Source organism: Fukomys damarensis, unplaced genomic scaffold, assembly GCF_012274545.1.
Source record: "Fukomys damarensis isolate Sample0158 unplaced genomic scaffold, DMR_v1.0_HiC HiC_scaffold_5, whole genome shotgun sequence".
Lineage (NCBI taxonomy): Eukaryota > Metazoa > Chordata > Mammalia > Rodentia > Bathyergidae > Fukomys > Fukomys damarensis.
The window spans coordinates 79,901,274-79,918,920 of NW_022900917.1; the positions used below are offsets into that span (position 1 = coordinate 79,901,274).

The window sequence follows — 17,647 nt, forward strand, 5'->3', positions numbered from 1 at the left end:
CTCACATAGTTGGGCTGGCTTTCACTGAGACTCCCTCTAGAGGTCAGGCTGGACAAAGGCGCAAGAGTTAACAGTGCCACCATGGATGGCCACTCTCTATAGCATTGGTTGCCCCTACTTGTAGGGACGGGGCCATCACTACCTACATCACCCTAGCAAAAGATGGACATGTGGAGAGTGCATGTGACTCTCCACAAATGTATGTATCAAGGGAGTAGCACATAACAGGTGCTCAATTCACACTGATGGCATTGTTCGAAGGGTGATGGCATGGAGACTTGGAGGTTCTCTTGTGTCCTTTGCTCCTTGGAACGTCCAAGCCAGCTCATTTGGCCTCAGGAAGATGAGTGTATTATTGGACCACTGGCCTGGTGAGTATATTTCTGGGCTTAAAAGGGACAATGTTTTCCATACCTTTCTGGCAAGGAGACAGGACAAAATAAAAAAGCAAACCAAAGAAATAAAAGCAAAACTATAAGACCTCCCCCAGCCAAACCCCACAACAGGCTGCCCAGAATTGGTAGCTGCTCACTTATGCTTGCTCACTGCATTTATTCTTAGTACTTCTAGCTTGGAGAGTGCAACTCTGGCAAAGACTATTCAACAACTCGGTGTCTCCCAGAAGCTGATGGGGTGCAAGCAGGAACAATTCCTTTATCATAGAAATAAAAACAAAACAAACCAACCAAAGATATTGCTTTCCAGTAGCCACTCAGCTGGTAGCTGAGCTGCCCCACACAGGGTGGTGTTCACCCTCTCTGGGGAGCACCCCCCTGTCCTAATCACAAAGCCTTGGCAGCTGCTAAACCCCACTTTTTCAGCCCAGCCCCCACATCAGGGCTTCATACTTTATGTGCTGCTGCCATCCTGGTGCCCGCAGTGCTCCAGTCCAATTGAGCTGGGTTCACACTGCTGCTCCTGTGTCTGGAATGTCCCGCTCCTGTGCCTGTCTCATGTCCACCTGCTCCTTCACAGCAGCCTCCCAGAGAGCATCTCCAATTTCTCAGCTCCAGCCCAGATCATACTGGCAAATTCTGCCCTATCTGGGAACAAGTTTGTTGCTCTCTAAGCTGTGAGTCGTGGCTGATCTCTTCCACGCAAGAGGCCAGAACATAGATGCTAAGTAAATGTTTATAAGGTTCACACAGGGAAAATGTTCCTCAGAAGTGATCCTTGGCTGTACAGCTCCAGAATCTCAAATCCTCTCAAATCACCTGCTACAGTTTCCTCCATAAGCAGATACTTGATATGGATATGATCACTACCATTTGGGCCACAAGGTGGTGATGTTCTGCAGGCTGTGGGCTTCATTTTGAAGCTGCTGGGGAAGGTGCATTATCTCTTCCACCCAGACTGCTAGGCCAGTCTTTCCCTTAGCAAAGCAAGGAGTAGACTAATGCTTATCCCATTCATCCTAGTCACCCTTATCACCCAGCCACCTCCCTGCAGCAGCTGCCAAATAACATTTTGTAACAAAATGAAAATAAATAAATAAAAACTAAAAAAGCCTTTGGCAACAACAGCCACTCAGTCCTTAGAGGTGCCATCCCTATAGTTTGGGGCACTGCCTGAAAGCAGTAAGGTGACCAGCTGTCCCAATGAAATGGATTTGGTAAATTCTTGGGTAGGCTGTGTCTTTTCCTCCCAGAGTCCCACCTGAACCACTGTAGGAACAAGGTGTGATTAAACAGCAGCAGAAAGCAGGGGCTTCCTGGGGATCACTGCTTAGTGGGCCACCAAATTAAAGAAAGCCAGGCTCCTGTGTCCACTTATCCTAAAATAATTGTAGACAAGTGAGGACAGCCCTCTCATACTCCCAGGCCTGCAATGAAGACTGTACCAGGGAAATCCTGGATCGAAAGTGAGGATTTCACCTTGCAGGGATATTTCTTTCCTCAGTATTCAAACAGTCTTAACCTACCCACTATTTGCTACCTCAAGATACATTCCCTTTGTAATACTGTGAGTCCTGGAAATTCTCTTTCATGGATATCTTTAGATGCACTGTTAGGATTGTTTTGATATCCTGAATTGATTCAAAATGTTACCTTTTACAACCATTTTGACTCTGAGAAAGAACAAGAAGGAGCAAGGTGCCCTATCAAGTGAATAAGGTGAATGAGAGCACACCATAAGGCTTTTGGAACCCTCTTTTCATTGAATGGCACTCAACAGCAGCATTTACTGTATTTTTTGTCACAGCTCATAAAGACACTCATGAAAGAGGTCTTCCAGAACTGCTTCAGAAAGCGGCAAGAACAATGGGATAAGCGTGTTCAAAGAAAGGGGGACATATTTTGAGCAGGATGAAAATATGTCATTTACTGTAACTATTTTTAAATTTAAATATTCACTGTACATTGTGATCACAAATGGTATGTCCTAAGACTTTCGTGATTTCTGGAATAATAGGAGGAGCTTTTATTATTCCTAAATCCTTTCAACCTTTATAGAGCTTTTGACACTGAAGTGAATTTATATAGGCCTCTGGCCAGCTCTGGGGGAAGCTGGTTTTCAGAAAGTCTAATCCATCTTGAGAAAGTTAAAAGTTTCCCTCAGGACTCTGGGGAAGTGAAAGGTCACGGGCTGTTAGTCACCAATGGGCAAGTTTAACGCATCATGCCTGTGTGTTGGAGCCTCTTTGCAAACCAGTAATGTGGATTGGGAGAGCTTCCTGGATGGCAGACAGACCTATCTAGGAGGAAGTCATGCAAGCCCACACTGGTGCCCCTCCAGACCTCATCCTATGTACCTCTTCATCTCGCTTTTTGCTCATCTGTATCCCATGTAATAGTCTTTCTAAAACGGGTGATGGTAAGAAAATGCCTTTCTGAGTTCTGTGAGCCTTCAATCAAATTGTTGGACTTGAAGGGGCAGATAATTCTCCAATTTGCAGCAGATTGGTCAGAAATATGATAGGCACAAGGCTTGCAATTGGCATGAGAGAGAGGGACAAGCTAGTATGGCTGAGCACTTGGCCTGTGGGATCTGATGCCAACTCAACATAGACAATGTCAGGACTGAACGGGATGATGGGGCACCTGGGAAAATCCCCACACATTTGATGTCAGTTGTGTTCAATGGTAGAAACAAATCTTAGTAGTTCCTTTCTCCATATATGCTCCAAAAGATGTGTCATCTTCCGCTGCCATGGCCTCCTATGACCTGCGAGGTGTGTCCATGTGCCCTGGTATGTTGAGGCACACAGACCTCTACCATTAGCTGCCTGGAGCCTCACTCACTCCAGGCTTCCTCTTCCTAGATCCAGGCTCCTGTCCCACAATCTCCACTTGCGCATTTGCCCTACTGCCTCCACACTCCATCTGCTGCCCCTGTGCAAAATGCTGGGGTTCTGTTACTCCTTCAAGGTTCAGCTCTAAAGTCACCTTCTCTCCAGGTACTGCTTTAGTCTGTCTTCTCCTGGAGACCCATTCACTTGCAGTAACGACATCCTCATCTGCCCCCTCACCAGATCCCTGGAGTGGAATGCACTGGGACAAAAACAGCAGTCACAGTGGGCTCGTGCTGTCCTAAGCACTGCACATGTATGACTTCCTCACTCTAGCAGTCCTAAGTCCTAAGTCCTTGCTTCAGCAGTTGCCTTCACATATGGGAAAGCAGACAGTAAAAGCAGAAATGACCTGCTCACAGCTCAGCTCAGCATCTGGATCAAGGCACCTGGGACTCTGTCCTGCAGTCTAGGAAGACATGGACTCTACAGACACAGGAGAATAGCATAGGAGGAGGGTCTGGTGGTCAGTAACCAAACTGCTAAGTCCAAACTCATTTTGTAAATGAGTCAACAGGAATAGGGAGGCAATGTTAACCACTCTGGTGCTAGTTACTCCAGCACCTTTGGTGGCCCCTATGTGTAGTTCATCAGTCATTCTAATATGTATTAAAAACTTATTCCTAGCCAAGAGGTTTTCCAAACAGTGGTAGTACCTATATGAACCAACCATTCCCCTAAATCAGGGCTCTGGAAGAAAACAAGGTAGCCATTAAGTCTCCAGAGCTAACGCAAGACCTAGAAAGTGGTGGGGACTTGGGCAATGTTTGCCAAATCAAATAAAACCCTGCATACTGACATCAGTAATAAGCAATAGACTGAAATCAATGCTGACAAAGGACAAATAAACCATGGAAGCAAAAGGAATTTGGTCACACCACATTCCCTGTATGTGGAACAATAGAACATCCTTTATGAGGAAGGAAACACCAGCCACAGCCCCGTGACAATTATTACAAACACCATAGCTAACACTTTCTCTATTCTCTGACATGCCAGGCCTCATGTGAGGCTTCACAGATGTCACCTTTGTTGCATGCCATCAGTTCTGTTTCATGGTGTGCCCACAATGTGGGAGAGCAAGGGACTCAGCAGCACAGGGGCATTGCTGTGACTCTGGCCAAATGGTTATACCTGCATGAGTCAAGTCCTGATTATTCATCCACTGGGCATGATATGAGGGCTTGTTTCATAGAATTGTTCTATTAAGTAACTGAGGAAATGCACAAAAAACAGCAGCCAGGAACCAGCAGCTATGCGCTGCGCTCACTGGCTAAGAGAAAAACATGTGGATCAAAGTCAGATGACTTCCTCTATACGTTACAGATAGGGAAATCAAGGTTCATAGAGATTTAGCAACTTGTCCACGGTTGCAATAAGTCATCCTGAGTCTTTCTTCTAGCAACTACCAGCTGTATACTCAGGCTTAGAATCCTGACTTCCTTATAGTTTTAATGTGCCTCCTGTGTATAAGGATAAGGCTTCTTATTCAGACCCTCCATTGCATGGAGATATGAAAGTGTCCTTGAGATTGCAAATGACAACAGCATGCACCTGTTATTGTTGGTCATGAGTTCCTCACGCATTCAAACATTCTCAGTTCGCATTGCTGTCACCCAGGCCCCACAATGAAACTAATACATTTTTCTCTTGTAAGTGGCTTGAGTTATTCTTCCCTAGCTAAATTTAAAAGAAGAGAAGGCATTCTTTCTTATGAACCCAGGGAGAACCTCAATAAATTCTCTGGTTTTCTATGCTCTTGCTTTTGTCACTGATTTTAGAAGCCATGCAGTGGACCGGAAGTCACATACCCCTGTGAGCTTCTTGCAGATAGCCCTCCTGATGCCTGGGTCCCTTGTTAACAGTTATTTACATTGCTTTCTGGACATGTGAGGAAATATTTGTCTAGCTCCAAAAGGTCTGAAGCACTGATCACATCACTTGGGCCACTCAAGGGCCAGTGGGTAACCTTTGGAGGTCTGAGGGCCAAAACTTCACCCTCCAGTAAAGCTAACACGGTTATCACAGTCATCTTAGAAAGAACCACGATATCGGATTTTGCACGTACAGATCAGCTATTTCTTTCCTTTCCTCATTCTCTATTCCCTTTTCCCGTACCTTGGACTACCCTTTTTCTTTTGCCTTTAAAGATTCCTACACCTTGTCCTTAGGGAGAGGCACATGAGGCTTGTCCAAATTTCCATGCATGCCTGGTGTCTTGTGAAGCATTTTTTCCTCTTTTGTGAAACTTGCAGCCTCAGGGATGGGTGCAATGGGCAGAAGAAGGCTGGCTGGATACCGTGACTCCTTCCTTTCCTCAAGCCCAAGGTTAACACTCTACTTACCTGCAGTTCTGAGCACAGCTGAGAGAGCGTTTCTTCAACTGCAAGTGCCTCTAGGAAGGAGAAAACAGCAAACCATTAAAATGCCTGCACACAAATGTCACAGTTACTGGTTAAAAGAAAAAGCCTAATTTTCAAGGTAGCATTGAAGCCACAGAGACAGACATAACATCTGCGGACTCTCCTTATTGTGGTACTAACAGTTCTCTCATGAAGAGAACAGACCGGAAACCATGACTGAGCACTAGGTAAAGGCCATCACCATGTCACGATGCATTTATGAGAGCAAGTAGATTCTCCCAACTTGTGTATCATGCGATGTGATCCAAATAGTTGGCAGATTTATTTGTGCTCTCTGAAGCGTGTGCACACACACACAGATACACCTGTGCAATGGTAATGGGGCACAGAATTGTATCTGCATCTTGCAGATGATAAGCCAGAAGTGCAGAAAAGTGCAAAGGCAGGTTTCTGCTTACTGTCATCTCCAGGGAAACTGATGTGAACAAACATCATAACCTGCACGCCACCAAGAGTGGACCCTGTGCTATGCCATCTGACCAGCAGGGATAGGTGGCTTCTGTCCTTTGTGACTTGATGGTGACTGTTTGCACTCTGTCCTAGTTCCATGAGGCCATAGTGAGTTATTTGCTCATGGCTGCGGTATCTGAAGCTCTGCAGCCAAGTGAGTGTGAGCAGATCCTCCCCAGTTTGGCATCATGCAGAGGACCCTGGGGACATACTTAGCCCAACTGCTGACCACTGGTCTGTGAACCTCATGGGGCATAATAAATAGAATGTCATGTGGATCACAACTTTGTCCTCAGTACCTAACACAGAGCCTGGAGAACAGTATGTGCTTGGTAGAGATATGATGAGCAGATGAAGAAACTTGGATCCTTGGACAAAGAGAAAGTGTTGTATCAGGAAGCAGACTGCTGCCAGACAACATCCATTTTCCCTCCAAGCTAGGAATCTCGCTCTGATTTTGTGCCAATCTCTATGATATGCATAAAATTCATAGCTAAGCACAGGCCAAAGGTTGCCTCACTCAAGAGTAGTCCTGCAACCAGGACTTGGTCAGGACTTCACAGCTGATACAACTGGAGGGCAAAAGGCTTTGAAATTTAATGCAGTCCCTGCAATGCAGCACCTGCTCTTCTGCACCACATGTCAGGGACAGCATACAGGGGAGCCAAGGTGATCTTGCCCTCAAAACCCAAGCCTGGTGAGGAAGCCAGTCATGCAAGCCCCTCACTATTATATGATGAGTTCAAAGCCAAAGGGATCCAATGGTATCCAGCAGCATTCTGACACTGACATAGGCATTAGCTCTGAATTAATACAGATTCTGCTCTAGAAAACTTTAAGCAGAAACATAGAGGGCCCTACCCCAGGGCTCAGTGGAGAATCTCTGAACCCTTGTCACAATTCTTCCACACATTTCTGTGTGACCTTGAGTAGTCATTCTATATTTCTGTGCTTCACATAGATCATCTTTCAATCAAGAGGGATATAGACTAATAATCCTCATGGTATCCAACCTTTGGAAAATCCATATGCAAGATTTAATTTGTCCCCAGAAAATCAAATATGATGGGTAATAAAAAGTTTCTATAGCCATTCATGTTTTATATATGGATATGAAGTATAAGAAAAAATCGCCAGAAAAATTCACCAGAAAGTCAGGATTATAAAATCAACACAGGTGTGTCCTCTTCCACCTGTTCACCAGATCTGGTACTGTTTAACATCTGCCTGTTCCTGAAAGCCAAAACAACCATGAAAGGTAAATACCTTGAATGGATTCAGGACATCAAGGCAGTCCTGCCCAGAGCAACGAAAGACACTCAGGAAAGAAGACTTCCAGAACTGCTCCAGAAAGTCACAAGAATGATGGGATTAGTGTCTTCAAAGTGATGAGGAAATTTTTTGGAGAAGATCAATGGCAATCTGTCTTTTACTGTAATTTTTTTTAATTAAACATTCACTGTATTTCCCAATCATACTTCGTAATGTATGTGTCTATACAGTTCTTTACTGTAGAAATTAGCTTTTTATTAGAGTTGTTTTACACTCGTGTAAATTGCAATCTAGTGATTAAAGCCTAAGAAAAGAGTACGACCTTAGTACTTTCCCGAAGAAGCAATTTAACATCATGCACCAGGCCTGCCAGAAAGGACGTGTGGATGGATGGATACACCTTGGACACGTGTGTCTTTCTTGAGTGCCCAAGATTTTCTCCTATGGAATGAGGTAGACCACTGCCTGAACAGCAGTCTTCATGATGGCATTTACCAAGCATGCCAATATTTCTGCCATCCCACTCCAGAAAGGGAATGTGAGTTTCTGGGTGGGCACCTCCCTGCCATTTACCCTTACCCAGATCCATGTGGGGCAGCTCTGGGATGTCCTTCATGATGACCAGGAAGTAGAGGCGAAGTCCCCGGTAGGCTTGGAGGAGCAGGAGACACAGGTCGCGGTGCCATTTGTGTGCATGCTGCATGCAGTTCTCCGAGGGGACATAGAAGCTTCCCTGTGAACATGAGACAGAAATGAAGCTGAGGACCATGACACCTGACCCAGGTTGCCCGGGGCTCCTGCACACTATGTGTTTGTTTCGATATTCGCAAGATGTCTGGAGGCCCAGGAAAGCAAGTGCTCTCTTTAGAGAAGCTGAAAAGCGCTGAAGATTCTGAGGTGAATCTCTTCTTTATCCTCCTATGTGGGAAAAGTAATAAATTCTGGTAGCCCCCCTATTTTAAATCAAGTTCAAGTTCAAGTAATAATAATGCTAATATCAAAAGATGAAGGCGAAGATGAGGATGTTAATGGCTCCCTGACCTTGGAGGTTTATGACTGTGACACTCCCATTCACAAGCTCTTTTTCCAACTACTGCAGGGTACATGACAAGAAGGACTGGAGGCAAAGGAGGAGGGCTCCTTTCCATGGGAGACAAAGGCTCTTGGAGCAGGTGAGAGAGAGATGCTGAAAAGGAGAGTGTGCCCCATGCAGTAGTGAGCAGCACGGAGTTGAGTCATAGATGTTGGAAGAGCACCTTGAGGGAGCCCAGGTTAAAGTGTGGAGAGCCAGAGTGCTCCGTGCATTCTGCTTTGTTGGTTGCTCCACAATGGATTAAATTCACAGAATTACAACATGGTTTATCTAGGGGAAAAAAAAACACAAGTCTACAATGGATTTATATTTATAATGAAAAGGAAGAGATACCAATTTTGAATTTCTTGCCAACCCAAGAAGAAGACAACCTGCGGAATTTCAGAAAAGATTGCTCCTGAGAGTAGAGAAAGAAAAGCCAGGAAGAAAGGCTTAGTGGAAAATAGGAAGTAGTACTGAATGAGCTGGATAATTTGGTGATCTGCCTGCTCATCTACTGTCTACACAGCTGTGAGGGGAGGAAGCAAGCCTCACCACTTCCTCTGTTCTTTCCCTGTCCTGCAGGAAGAAAGTCCAGTGGGGAATTTGTGGAATCTCCTCTGGACAGCCTCCTGCCCCACCTGGTCTTGGTTCCCTCTGGTTCCACCTGAGAGGGCTAGAGGAGTCTGATAGAAGTTAACCACCCACACTTCAACCAGTGGTGTTGTGTGGGCAGACAATGTGTCCAGTAGGATGTGGGATGCCACAATCAGGGGACCTAGATGAAAGGCTCAGGTCTGTGGTCACCCATCTCTGAGACTATCATAAATCATCTCTCCAGGAAAGAGACTCATAAGGCGAGTTGTACATACAGCAGCACTGCCTATGAGGAGGAAGATGGGGCAGTGGGAGGGGTGGGATTGCCCTCTTATACAGGCATTATAGAGTTCTCGCTGATGACTGGGGGCTCAGAGTTGTACAGACGTCCACTCTCAGGGCCAGGGTCAGATCCTGGGAGGAGATGCGATGTTGGATGAGCAGTGCTCTAGACAAGCAATTCTCAGACCTAGTTGCTTTCTGTTGGCCCCAACATCCCCAGATGGTGAGGAAAGGTGGGCTGTAGGGTCTGGACAGCACAATGAAGTCTACTGAAGAGACCCTCTATAGCAACCTCTGTTCTTCAAGGCCTCACTTTCTCAGCTTAGAAATGGGTGCTGGATTACACAGTTGCCAGATCCCTTCAGATTTGAACTTGAGACATATTTAACAAGGGTTGCAGTCTTTTGACATAATCATGCCCATGACATATGCCCATGATATAATCAGAAAATTTAGCCCACTAGAATGCTTGTGTATGCCCCACTCTCAAGGAAATCCATATATTACTATCTCATCCTTCCTATTATACCAGCATCAAATACGGATAAGCTATTGTAGTTGTAGAAAAATCAGCAGAGCTTGTGCACAGCAAGGAGGCATATCCAACTCCCCAGGCCCATGGAGCAAAAGAGCCATTGCTCATGAATCACATGGGTAGTTCCATTATACGTGATCTCGTTTGACCTTCAACTAGAATCACAAAGGGCAGACACTCCAATTTTGGGTTTTAAAATAAAATGTAACTTCGGAAAGACAAAATCTCAGTGTCACCAAAGTGAACACATACAAAATGCCCAACTCACCAGAGTCCAATCATTTCTTATAGATCCTTCTAGGAGACTTCCATAATATATGTGTAGGTACAGATGATATAGTACCTTATTATATGTAGGCATATTCTGAAAACATGGCCAGGCATTCCAGTGAGCATGTTGGGGACATTTCCCTTCTCTGGCTTTTACCATGTAACCACCTTGGAGTTTTTTTCTGAGCAGAACAGAGAGTCCATATAAAGAAACCCAATTTCCACTTCATAGATCCAAATATAATGACTTGGATTAGTACACTCTGCTTGACAGCAGGAGAAATGGGCTTCGAAATCAAGGTACTGAGGCAGGGCTTCCTTGCTTAGTATACCAAACATGCCTCTGACTGTGCCTGACAGAGAACAGATGCTTAGCAAAGGTCTGCTTGCTTTGACAGAGGCATTCATTTAAGTCCTGCAGTGTCTCCATTAGCCGTGACTGAGCAGAAATGAAAGCAGAGAGGGGATTATAAAGGCATCAGACATCGTAGCTGCAAGTCCCCATTTCGTCTGCCTCACACAGCTGTGAGAATCCCATTTTCTGTCCGGCTTCCTGCTCACAACTCCATCCATTTTCGTCACCATGCCCTTGTTCTGAAAGTGGTTAAGGACCCAGGGCAAGGAGTCTGTGAAGTCTGTTATTACATTTGATTTTTAAAACTGGACGTGAACAATATTGTATAGGTTTCTCAAAAGAGACACAAAGAAGACCCATAGGAGTCTTCATAAGGCTGATTCAATTTCATTATCGAGATAATAGGAAGTCTACACACTAATTCAAAGAGAAATCTTGAAAACAATTTGGCTGGAGATCATTATTTAAAAAAAAACAAAAAACAAAACTTCATTTTCTATAAATTACTCAATAACAGCTTGACTCTTTGAAAGTGAGTAATAAGCTGCAGAAAACTCCATTAGACAGCGCTCCGGGCCCACAGAGGCCCTGCCAGTACAGAAACGGCAATGAGTGCATTTGAATTGCACAGGGGAGATGGAACAGCTTCACACAATCATCCTAGCACAAAGCGAGAACATTTCAGCAACCCACTGCTCAGAGACTGGACCACAAACCCTATGTAGGAAGAATAGGATGCAGGTATTCCAGGTTCCCCCTGGGCTGCACATGAGCTGCATAAAGCAGAGGTCCTGCCCAGGGCCCCAGCCACATCAGATGCACCAGAAAAGAGCTGTCTCCCACTTTCTGGAGCCGAATTAAGTCCAGTGCAAACACAATCATTCTTGTACAATGGGAGTAAAACATAGAGTCTGGAGCATGGGCAGCAGGGCAAACCACCCTCATTTTGAGACAAACCCCAGCTAAAGTTCCAGCTTTTATTATTTCTACCAGTGTCACCTTGGACAGGGCTCCTCCGCTCCCCACAGTGCAGTGCAGGGACATCACCTGTAAAGAGGGGACATGACGGTACAAGTGCTTCAGAGCTACTGTGAGGCATAAGTGAGCCCATCCAGTTGAAATGTTGAAGGATGCCACATCCCAGTGGAAGGTCAGTGCATGCAGGCCACAAAGGACCCTTTCCCGGGTGACCTCTGTGAACAAGTCTATGGTTTGTGCTGCTTAAGAATCAACAATGACCCACCTCTGGACCCAAGCATATACCTTAGCTCAATGCACATCCCTTGGGAGCTCTGTAGGGTTGTAATTTAGTTTGAACAGAGAACCTACAGTCAAATTTGTTCATGGATAGGGGCCTCTTTATCTGTGACTGAGGTAGTCCCTTAACATAGGAAGCATTGAAAGTCAGCATAAGAGTAACACAAAAGTGCTTAGAAGAGTGCCTGGTGTATCTTTAAGAAGTCCTGCTTTTTACTACATTTATTACTTACCAGAGTATATGAAAATCAGACCTAGCTAAGCTTGCTGTGGACTCTTATGTTTATGTACACATTTCTCAAATGTACATGTCTAAATCTAATTCCTGCTCTGGGCTCCACATCTTTGGATTCTACCCTTGATTGGAAAGTTTGCCTGGTTTTCATAAAGCCATCCTAAAGGAGTTTATCAAGTCCCCTTTACCTCACCTTTCTCTTCCCTCTGATCTTCTTCAATGGACCCCACTTAACCCATCACCCAAGAGAGCTGGGAAATTCTCCTGAATTCCAAACTTCATTCTGATCTTCACAATGAAGATGTTACCTACCTCCAAAGCTTTCTCCTTTTTGTCTTTGTTTGATTTGTCTAGACTGCTTACTTGAATTACTAAAAACATCTTTCTGGGTCTCCCAGTTCTGGTCTCACCTTCATGTGGAACTTCCGGCTGTGCAACTTATCCTGCCTCCTCTCCTCACTCACTATTAACAAGACAAAGTACAAAATTTTTGGTTGGCATTTAAGGCTTTTGCATATTAAATTCTGACCATACAGCTGTACTGAAATGCTGCTTCTGTTTCCCTCCATGATTCCAGATGCCTTTCTCCTGTGCAGTTCTGTCACATGGCTTCTTTTGTATCCCTCAGTCAGACCTAGCTCCTACTTACAACTGAGACTCAAGCAGAGGTCCCCTCCTCTGAGAGCCAATCCAAGTAGCAGCTGCTCTGTGGTACCTCACAAGACCAGTTATCCCTTCATCTATGTCTCCAGGCTTTTTGTACACCTGCAGGGCTGACACAGTGGCTGTTTGTCTTGGAACTTGACATTTCCAGCACACAGTGTTACTGAATACAGAGTGCATGGAAAGCTAGGCTCCTCTGCAGGGCCTTGCCCTCCACAACCATTCAGACTTGGGGAACATACAGGTGGCATTCACCATGGGGCTGTAATTCATCTGTCTCACTGCCAGGTGGCTCTGACTTGAATTCCATTGTCTGACCAAGCCACCTGATAGAACAGTCATGCAAAATACAACCTGTGCTTCAAGCCAGCTGGAATGTGTTAACATTCAACTCACCCTTACCTTTGCCTGCTTTAGAACTGTGGGACTCACACACAATTTTGAAATCTGGATTAGGATTTCCTAGATTACCCCAATAGTCAGGCTATTGATATTTATATCTACACAAACCTACCTATTTATACTTTATACAGACTAGGTATGTAATTTGCTTTTTACTTGGCATGTGATGAACTCAGATAATTTTTAAACTCAAACACACACATAAACTCAACACATATGTTTTGTTAACAAATACTATATTTTTTATAACTATGGGAGGATGGATAAATGCGGTGAACTATTCATATTCTAGAAACTTTTCTGAAAAAGAAATGTAAGGTCTATCAAACCTCAGAATTTAGAGTGCTGTTAATAGCAACTATGGTTTATTATACAGTATGGCTGCTATGTGCCTGGTTCTTTCTCTTGGTAATTTAGTAGGCTTTATCATTTTATTTCATTTGTGCTGATAAGAAAACAACAATAATGATCATAATCATCAAAACATTAATAGCACATATTATTTAATCCTATTAAATGCCAGACGTTAAGTGCTTTATATGTATAAATGATTTAATTCTCCTGGTTCCTTGATTAAATAGGTCTGTTTACACCTGGCTTTTAGAGCTGAAAGCAGGAGCTCAGAGTGGTAAATAGCTCTTGAAGTCTTCTAGTAAGCAAGCAACAGATCAAAATTCAGACACTCTCTAGTGCTAGAAGCCCAGAGACTTCTAGCCTTGACCCTGTGCTTCCTCCTTGAATTAGTTTCAGGCAGTTCAAATAGTTTGCCTGAGTTCATATGTCCAAGAAGCAAGAGTTGAGCTTCTAACCCAGTTAGGGCTTAGGGTTAAGGAGGAAAACAGCTTTGTCAATGACAAAGAGAATGAAGCCTGGTGTGGTGGCGCACGCCTGTAATCCCAGCACTTGGGAGGCTGAGGCAGGGGTATCGCTGTGAGTTCGAGACCAACCTGGACTACATAGTGAGTTCCAGGTCAGTCCCAACTACATAGTGAGAACCTGTCTCAAAAAACCAAGAAAGAAAGAAAGAAAGAAAGAAAGAAAGAAAGAAAGAAAGAAACAAAGAGAATGAACCCCACCTTATTCTAGTTTCAGCTTTGTATCTAACCAGATATGACTGGGGAAATCACTTTAACTTCCCTCACCTTTGGTAACATCTTTATCAGACACAAATTGTTGCGGTCTTATTCCGTGTCCCAGTACTATGCATTGTGGTGATGGGCCATGACTGTAAGTATTCCTTATCTAAAATTTAAAATGTAAAAATTGCAAATGATTTTTTCATATTAATATAATTGGATTCAAAACTACTCCTCTTGTCCCCTTGCTGACATACCAAGCAGCTCTCAAATAAGAGGAGAAGGAAGCCAGAGCTGTTAGTCTGGGATGGAAGGTAGAGGTGAAGGTGGAGAAGGAGGCAACAACATGAGTCTGGTCACCATCCGCTCTATTTTACATGCACAGCTGGTCCTGCCCATCTATGGGTTCTGCATCTGTGCACTCCACTAACATGGATCAAAAATATTTTTAAAAATCTCATTTGTAAGGAGCATGTACAGATGTTTTTTGTTGTCATTATTCTCTAAGAAATACAGTATAACAACTATTGGCAAAACGTTTACATAGTGTTTAACATTATAAATAACCTGGAGACAAAGTAAGCAGGAATATTTATGTAGCTCTATGCTGATACCATTCCATTTAATAGAAGAAATTTGAGCATCCTTGGGGGAGAGAGAGGTTGCAAGAATGAGTCTCCTGCAGACATTGAGGGGTGACTGTCTGTACGTGCTGTTCTTCTCCTGTACATAGCTCCTCCAGATGACTGCTGACTGGTCACTGGGGACTATCTACACGGCTCTGGCCATAGGGGAGTGAACTCAGCTTTGCAGTTCTTCCTCCCTCTCTCTGTCTGCTCTACACTCTGCCTCTCATGGAAATCTGGGGCAGTATATTAATCACCTTCAACTCCCAGCTCTTTTTGCACATTTGGCCATGATTCTATGTGGTCGACTGAAGGTCGACTAAGGCTTCAGATGGATGAGGTTTTAGGAAGCTGAAAAAATGGTCTTGCAAGTGTGTGTGTTGAGGGGAGCAGGTCATGGCATAAGGTTCCACGGAGAAGAGCTGCAGCTAGTGCAGGAAGTTGTAGGAGGACATGTCTGTGGGTGAGAACACCAACTCTCCGTTCTTAATGTGCTTGCAACATGGAAAATAACAGCATTAGCATAATAATCCTGGCCTCTCTCTTACCCTGCATTGGGCAAATGGAGAGCTCTGATAAGAAACTGGATGCTTCCCCTTCCTCTCTCAGAGGTCTCTTCTTCAGGCCGGTCATGACTGATGAAGGTGACCACAGCCTAGAAGCATGAGGCTGCCCAGCACCACTGTAACTGAATAGGAAAATCTAACGTTCAGTATTGAAGGGTCCTCTTGAGCAAAGATGTAAGTAAAATGTTCAATTTGTGTTATTCCCTAAATGGTTCTATACTGAGTAGTGGAGGAAACATGCCATTTATCTGCATCCTTCACACCCAGAAAACAGTATCTCCTTCGATGGATGAAGAAAGGCCTCAGAAGTGTTCCATCCCCCAGGGTGCTCAGGCCTGGGGGAGCAAAAGAAAGTGGGTCTATGTTGGGAAGAAGGTAAGAATAGCCCAGTGGTTTCCAGTCAGTATTTGCGGAAATCCAGGTGGTGCTGTAAGCAGCCAGGTGGGCTTGAGTGGCTGGGATTTCTCTTCAACAGAGCTTTTGCGCTCAAAGCAGATTCATGTTAGGGGGTCTGCATAGGAAAGTTAAAAATAAGGAATCCCTTCATTTAAAAAAGAGAAAGTTCAAAAAACGCTGGACTATAACAATGGCCCTTAAGAGTTCAGCTCTTCTACAATGGTTCAAATCACAAATACAACTTATAGGGCTGAAAATCCAACTTCAACAATCTTTGTTGCTCATTATTTTCATTTCTAATTCCTAAATATTGCTTTCTTGCCTCTAGTTTATAAGCCTGTTTTGAGAAAAATTTTGAAAGAAGTGTTTTGGTTCAGTTCATTTAAAAACCACTACAATGTAATTTTTGAATTTATATTTTGAGGGTACAGTTATTTACAGTGGACTTGGAATTACAGGAGCTACCTGGGGTCACAGGATCAAGCTTAAGCTTTCTTACATACTTTGGAAAAGAATATCACTCTTGTACTTTTCACAGGGATTTAGAGAACCACAGGAGCCAAGCATGAGGCTCAGAGTGAAGGGTGGAAATCACTGTGGCGATACCTCAAAAAACTAAAACTAGAGATTCCATTCAAACCAACTACTCCTCTTCTTGATATCTTCCCAAAGGAATTAAAAGCATCATACCACAGTGATATATGCCTATCTATGTTTATAGTGGTATAGGTTATAATAGGTAAATTTTGGAAACAGCCCAAATGCTTACCAGCCAATGAATGATAAAGAAGATTTGTGGGGTTTTACTGTTTTTTGTTGTTGTTATCGTTGTTGTTTGGGTTTTTTTAATATAAAATGGAGGACTACTCAGCCTTAAAGAAAGATAAACTAGAGAGAGTTATGGCTAACTGGATTCACCTTGAGACCACACTCTTAAATAAAATAAATAGGACACACATGTGCAAATACCAAATTGTCTCTTTGGTGTGAGGTACTGAAAGTGTAAATGAGGACCAAAATGTTTAATAAATAATGTGAAATAGGAAGAATATATTCAGGGGGAAGGGGAACTAAGGAAGGGGAGTAGGAAAAAGAAAAGAAGGAAAAAGGAAAAAATGAGAAATGAAGGAGAAATGCAAACAAAACATATGTACATAGGGAGGGATGGAGGGGTTGAAAAGAGGGCAGGGGAATGGGGAAAAAATAAGAACCAAGATACACCATGTACACGTTCAAAATCCCAATGATAAATGCGATCATAACGTACACCTAAAATGTACCATTAAACTTAATGAATTAAAAAACTCAGTGGTACCCACACCTGCCTCACCACGGCAAGGTCTTGAGTTCAATCCCCAGTACCAAAAAAAAAAAAGAGTGAAGAGAGTAGTTCTTTGCTATCCAAAAACCATGATAAATATATAATCCATTATTCTTGTTATTAAAATTATTACTAGTAAGCATTCCACGCAAAATCTTGCAAAAATGTACATAAGTGATGGTATTTCCCCTACAATCACCAAGAGATTTTGACCTATTTAGAACTTTAAATATAATTGCTAATTAGTAAGTAAATATGTGGCAATACTCGCTATGAGTAATTCATCATCATCTTTTAACCATCTTCATAACTATGATGCATTTTGTGTGAACGTGTATATTATTGCTATTCATCTGTTTGACTCATGGTGTAAGTACTATGACTGGGTTTCTTTCTACTCGTCAGCACCTGCTTGTGGTCAATACGGTTCCACTCATCACCAAGATCCTACTGTTCTACATGTGGTTCTCCCTGTGAGCTCATCACCTTGCTGAGCACTTACATGATCTGCGGAAGTTAACAAATGCCATCCCCACATGGAGGAGGACACTCCAGGAAGA

General features: G+C 43.6%; 1 protein-coding gene across 5 annotated transcripts in view; it reads right to left on the bottom strand.

Annotated features, from left to right (window-relative positions):
- Positions 1 to 17,647, bottom strand: part of Fam135b (family with sequence similarity 135 member B) — a 322,410-nt gene that overhangs the window by 44,578 nt on the left and 260,185 nt on the right. For all 5 annotated transcript variants that reach the window (XM_010629616.2, XM_010629613.2, XM_010629612.2 and 2 more), the window contains exons 8-9: positions 8,014 to 8,167; positions 5,635 to 5,684 (exon numbers count right to left, since the gene is read on the bottom strand). In XM_010629616.2, the coding sequence (XP_010627918.1) occupies positions 5,635 to 5,684; positions 8,014 to 8,167 (204 nt within the window). The remainder of the gene's footprint in view (positions 1 to 5,634; positions 5,685 to 8,013; positions 8,168 to 17,647) is intronic.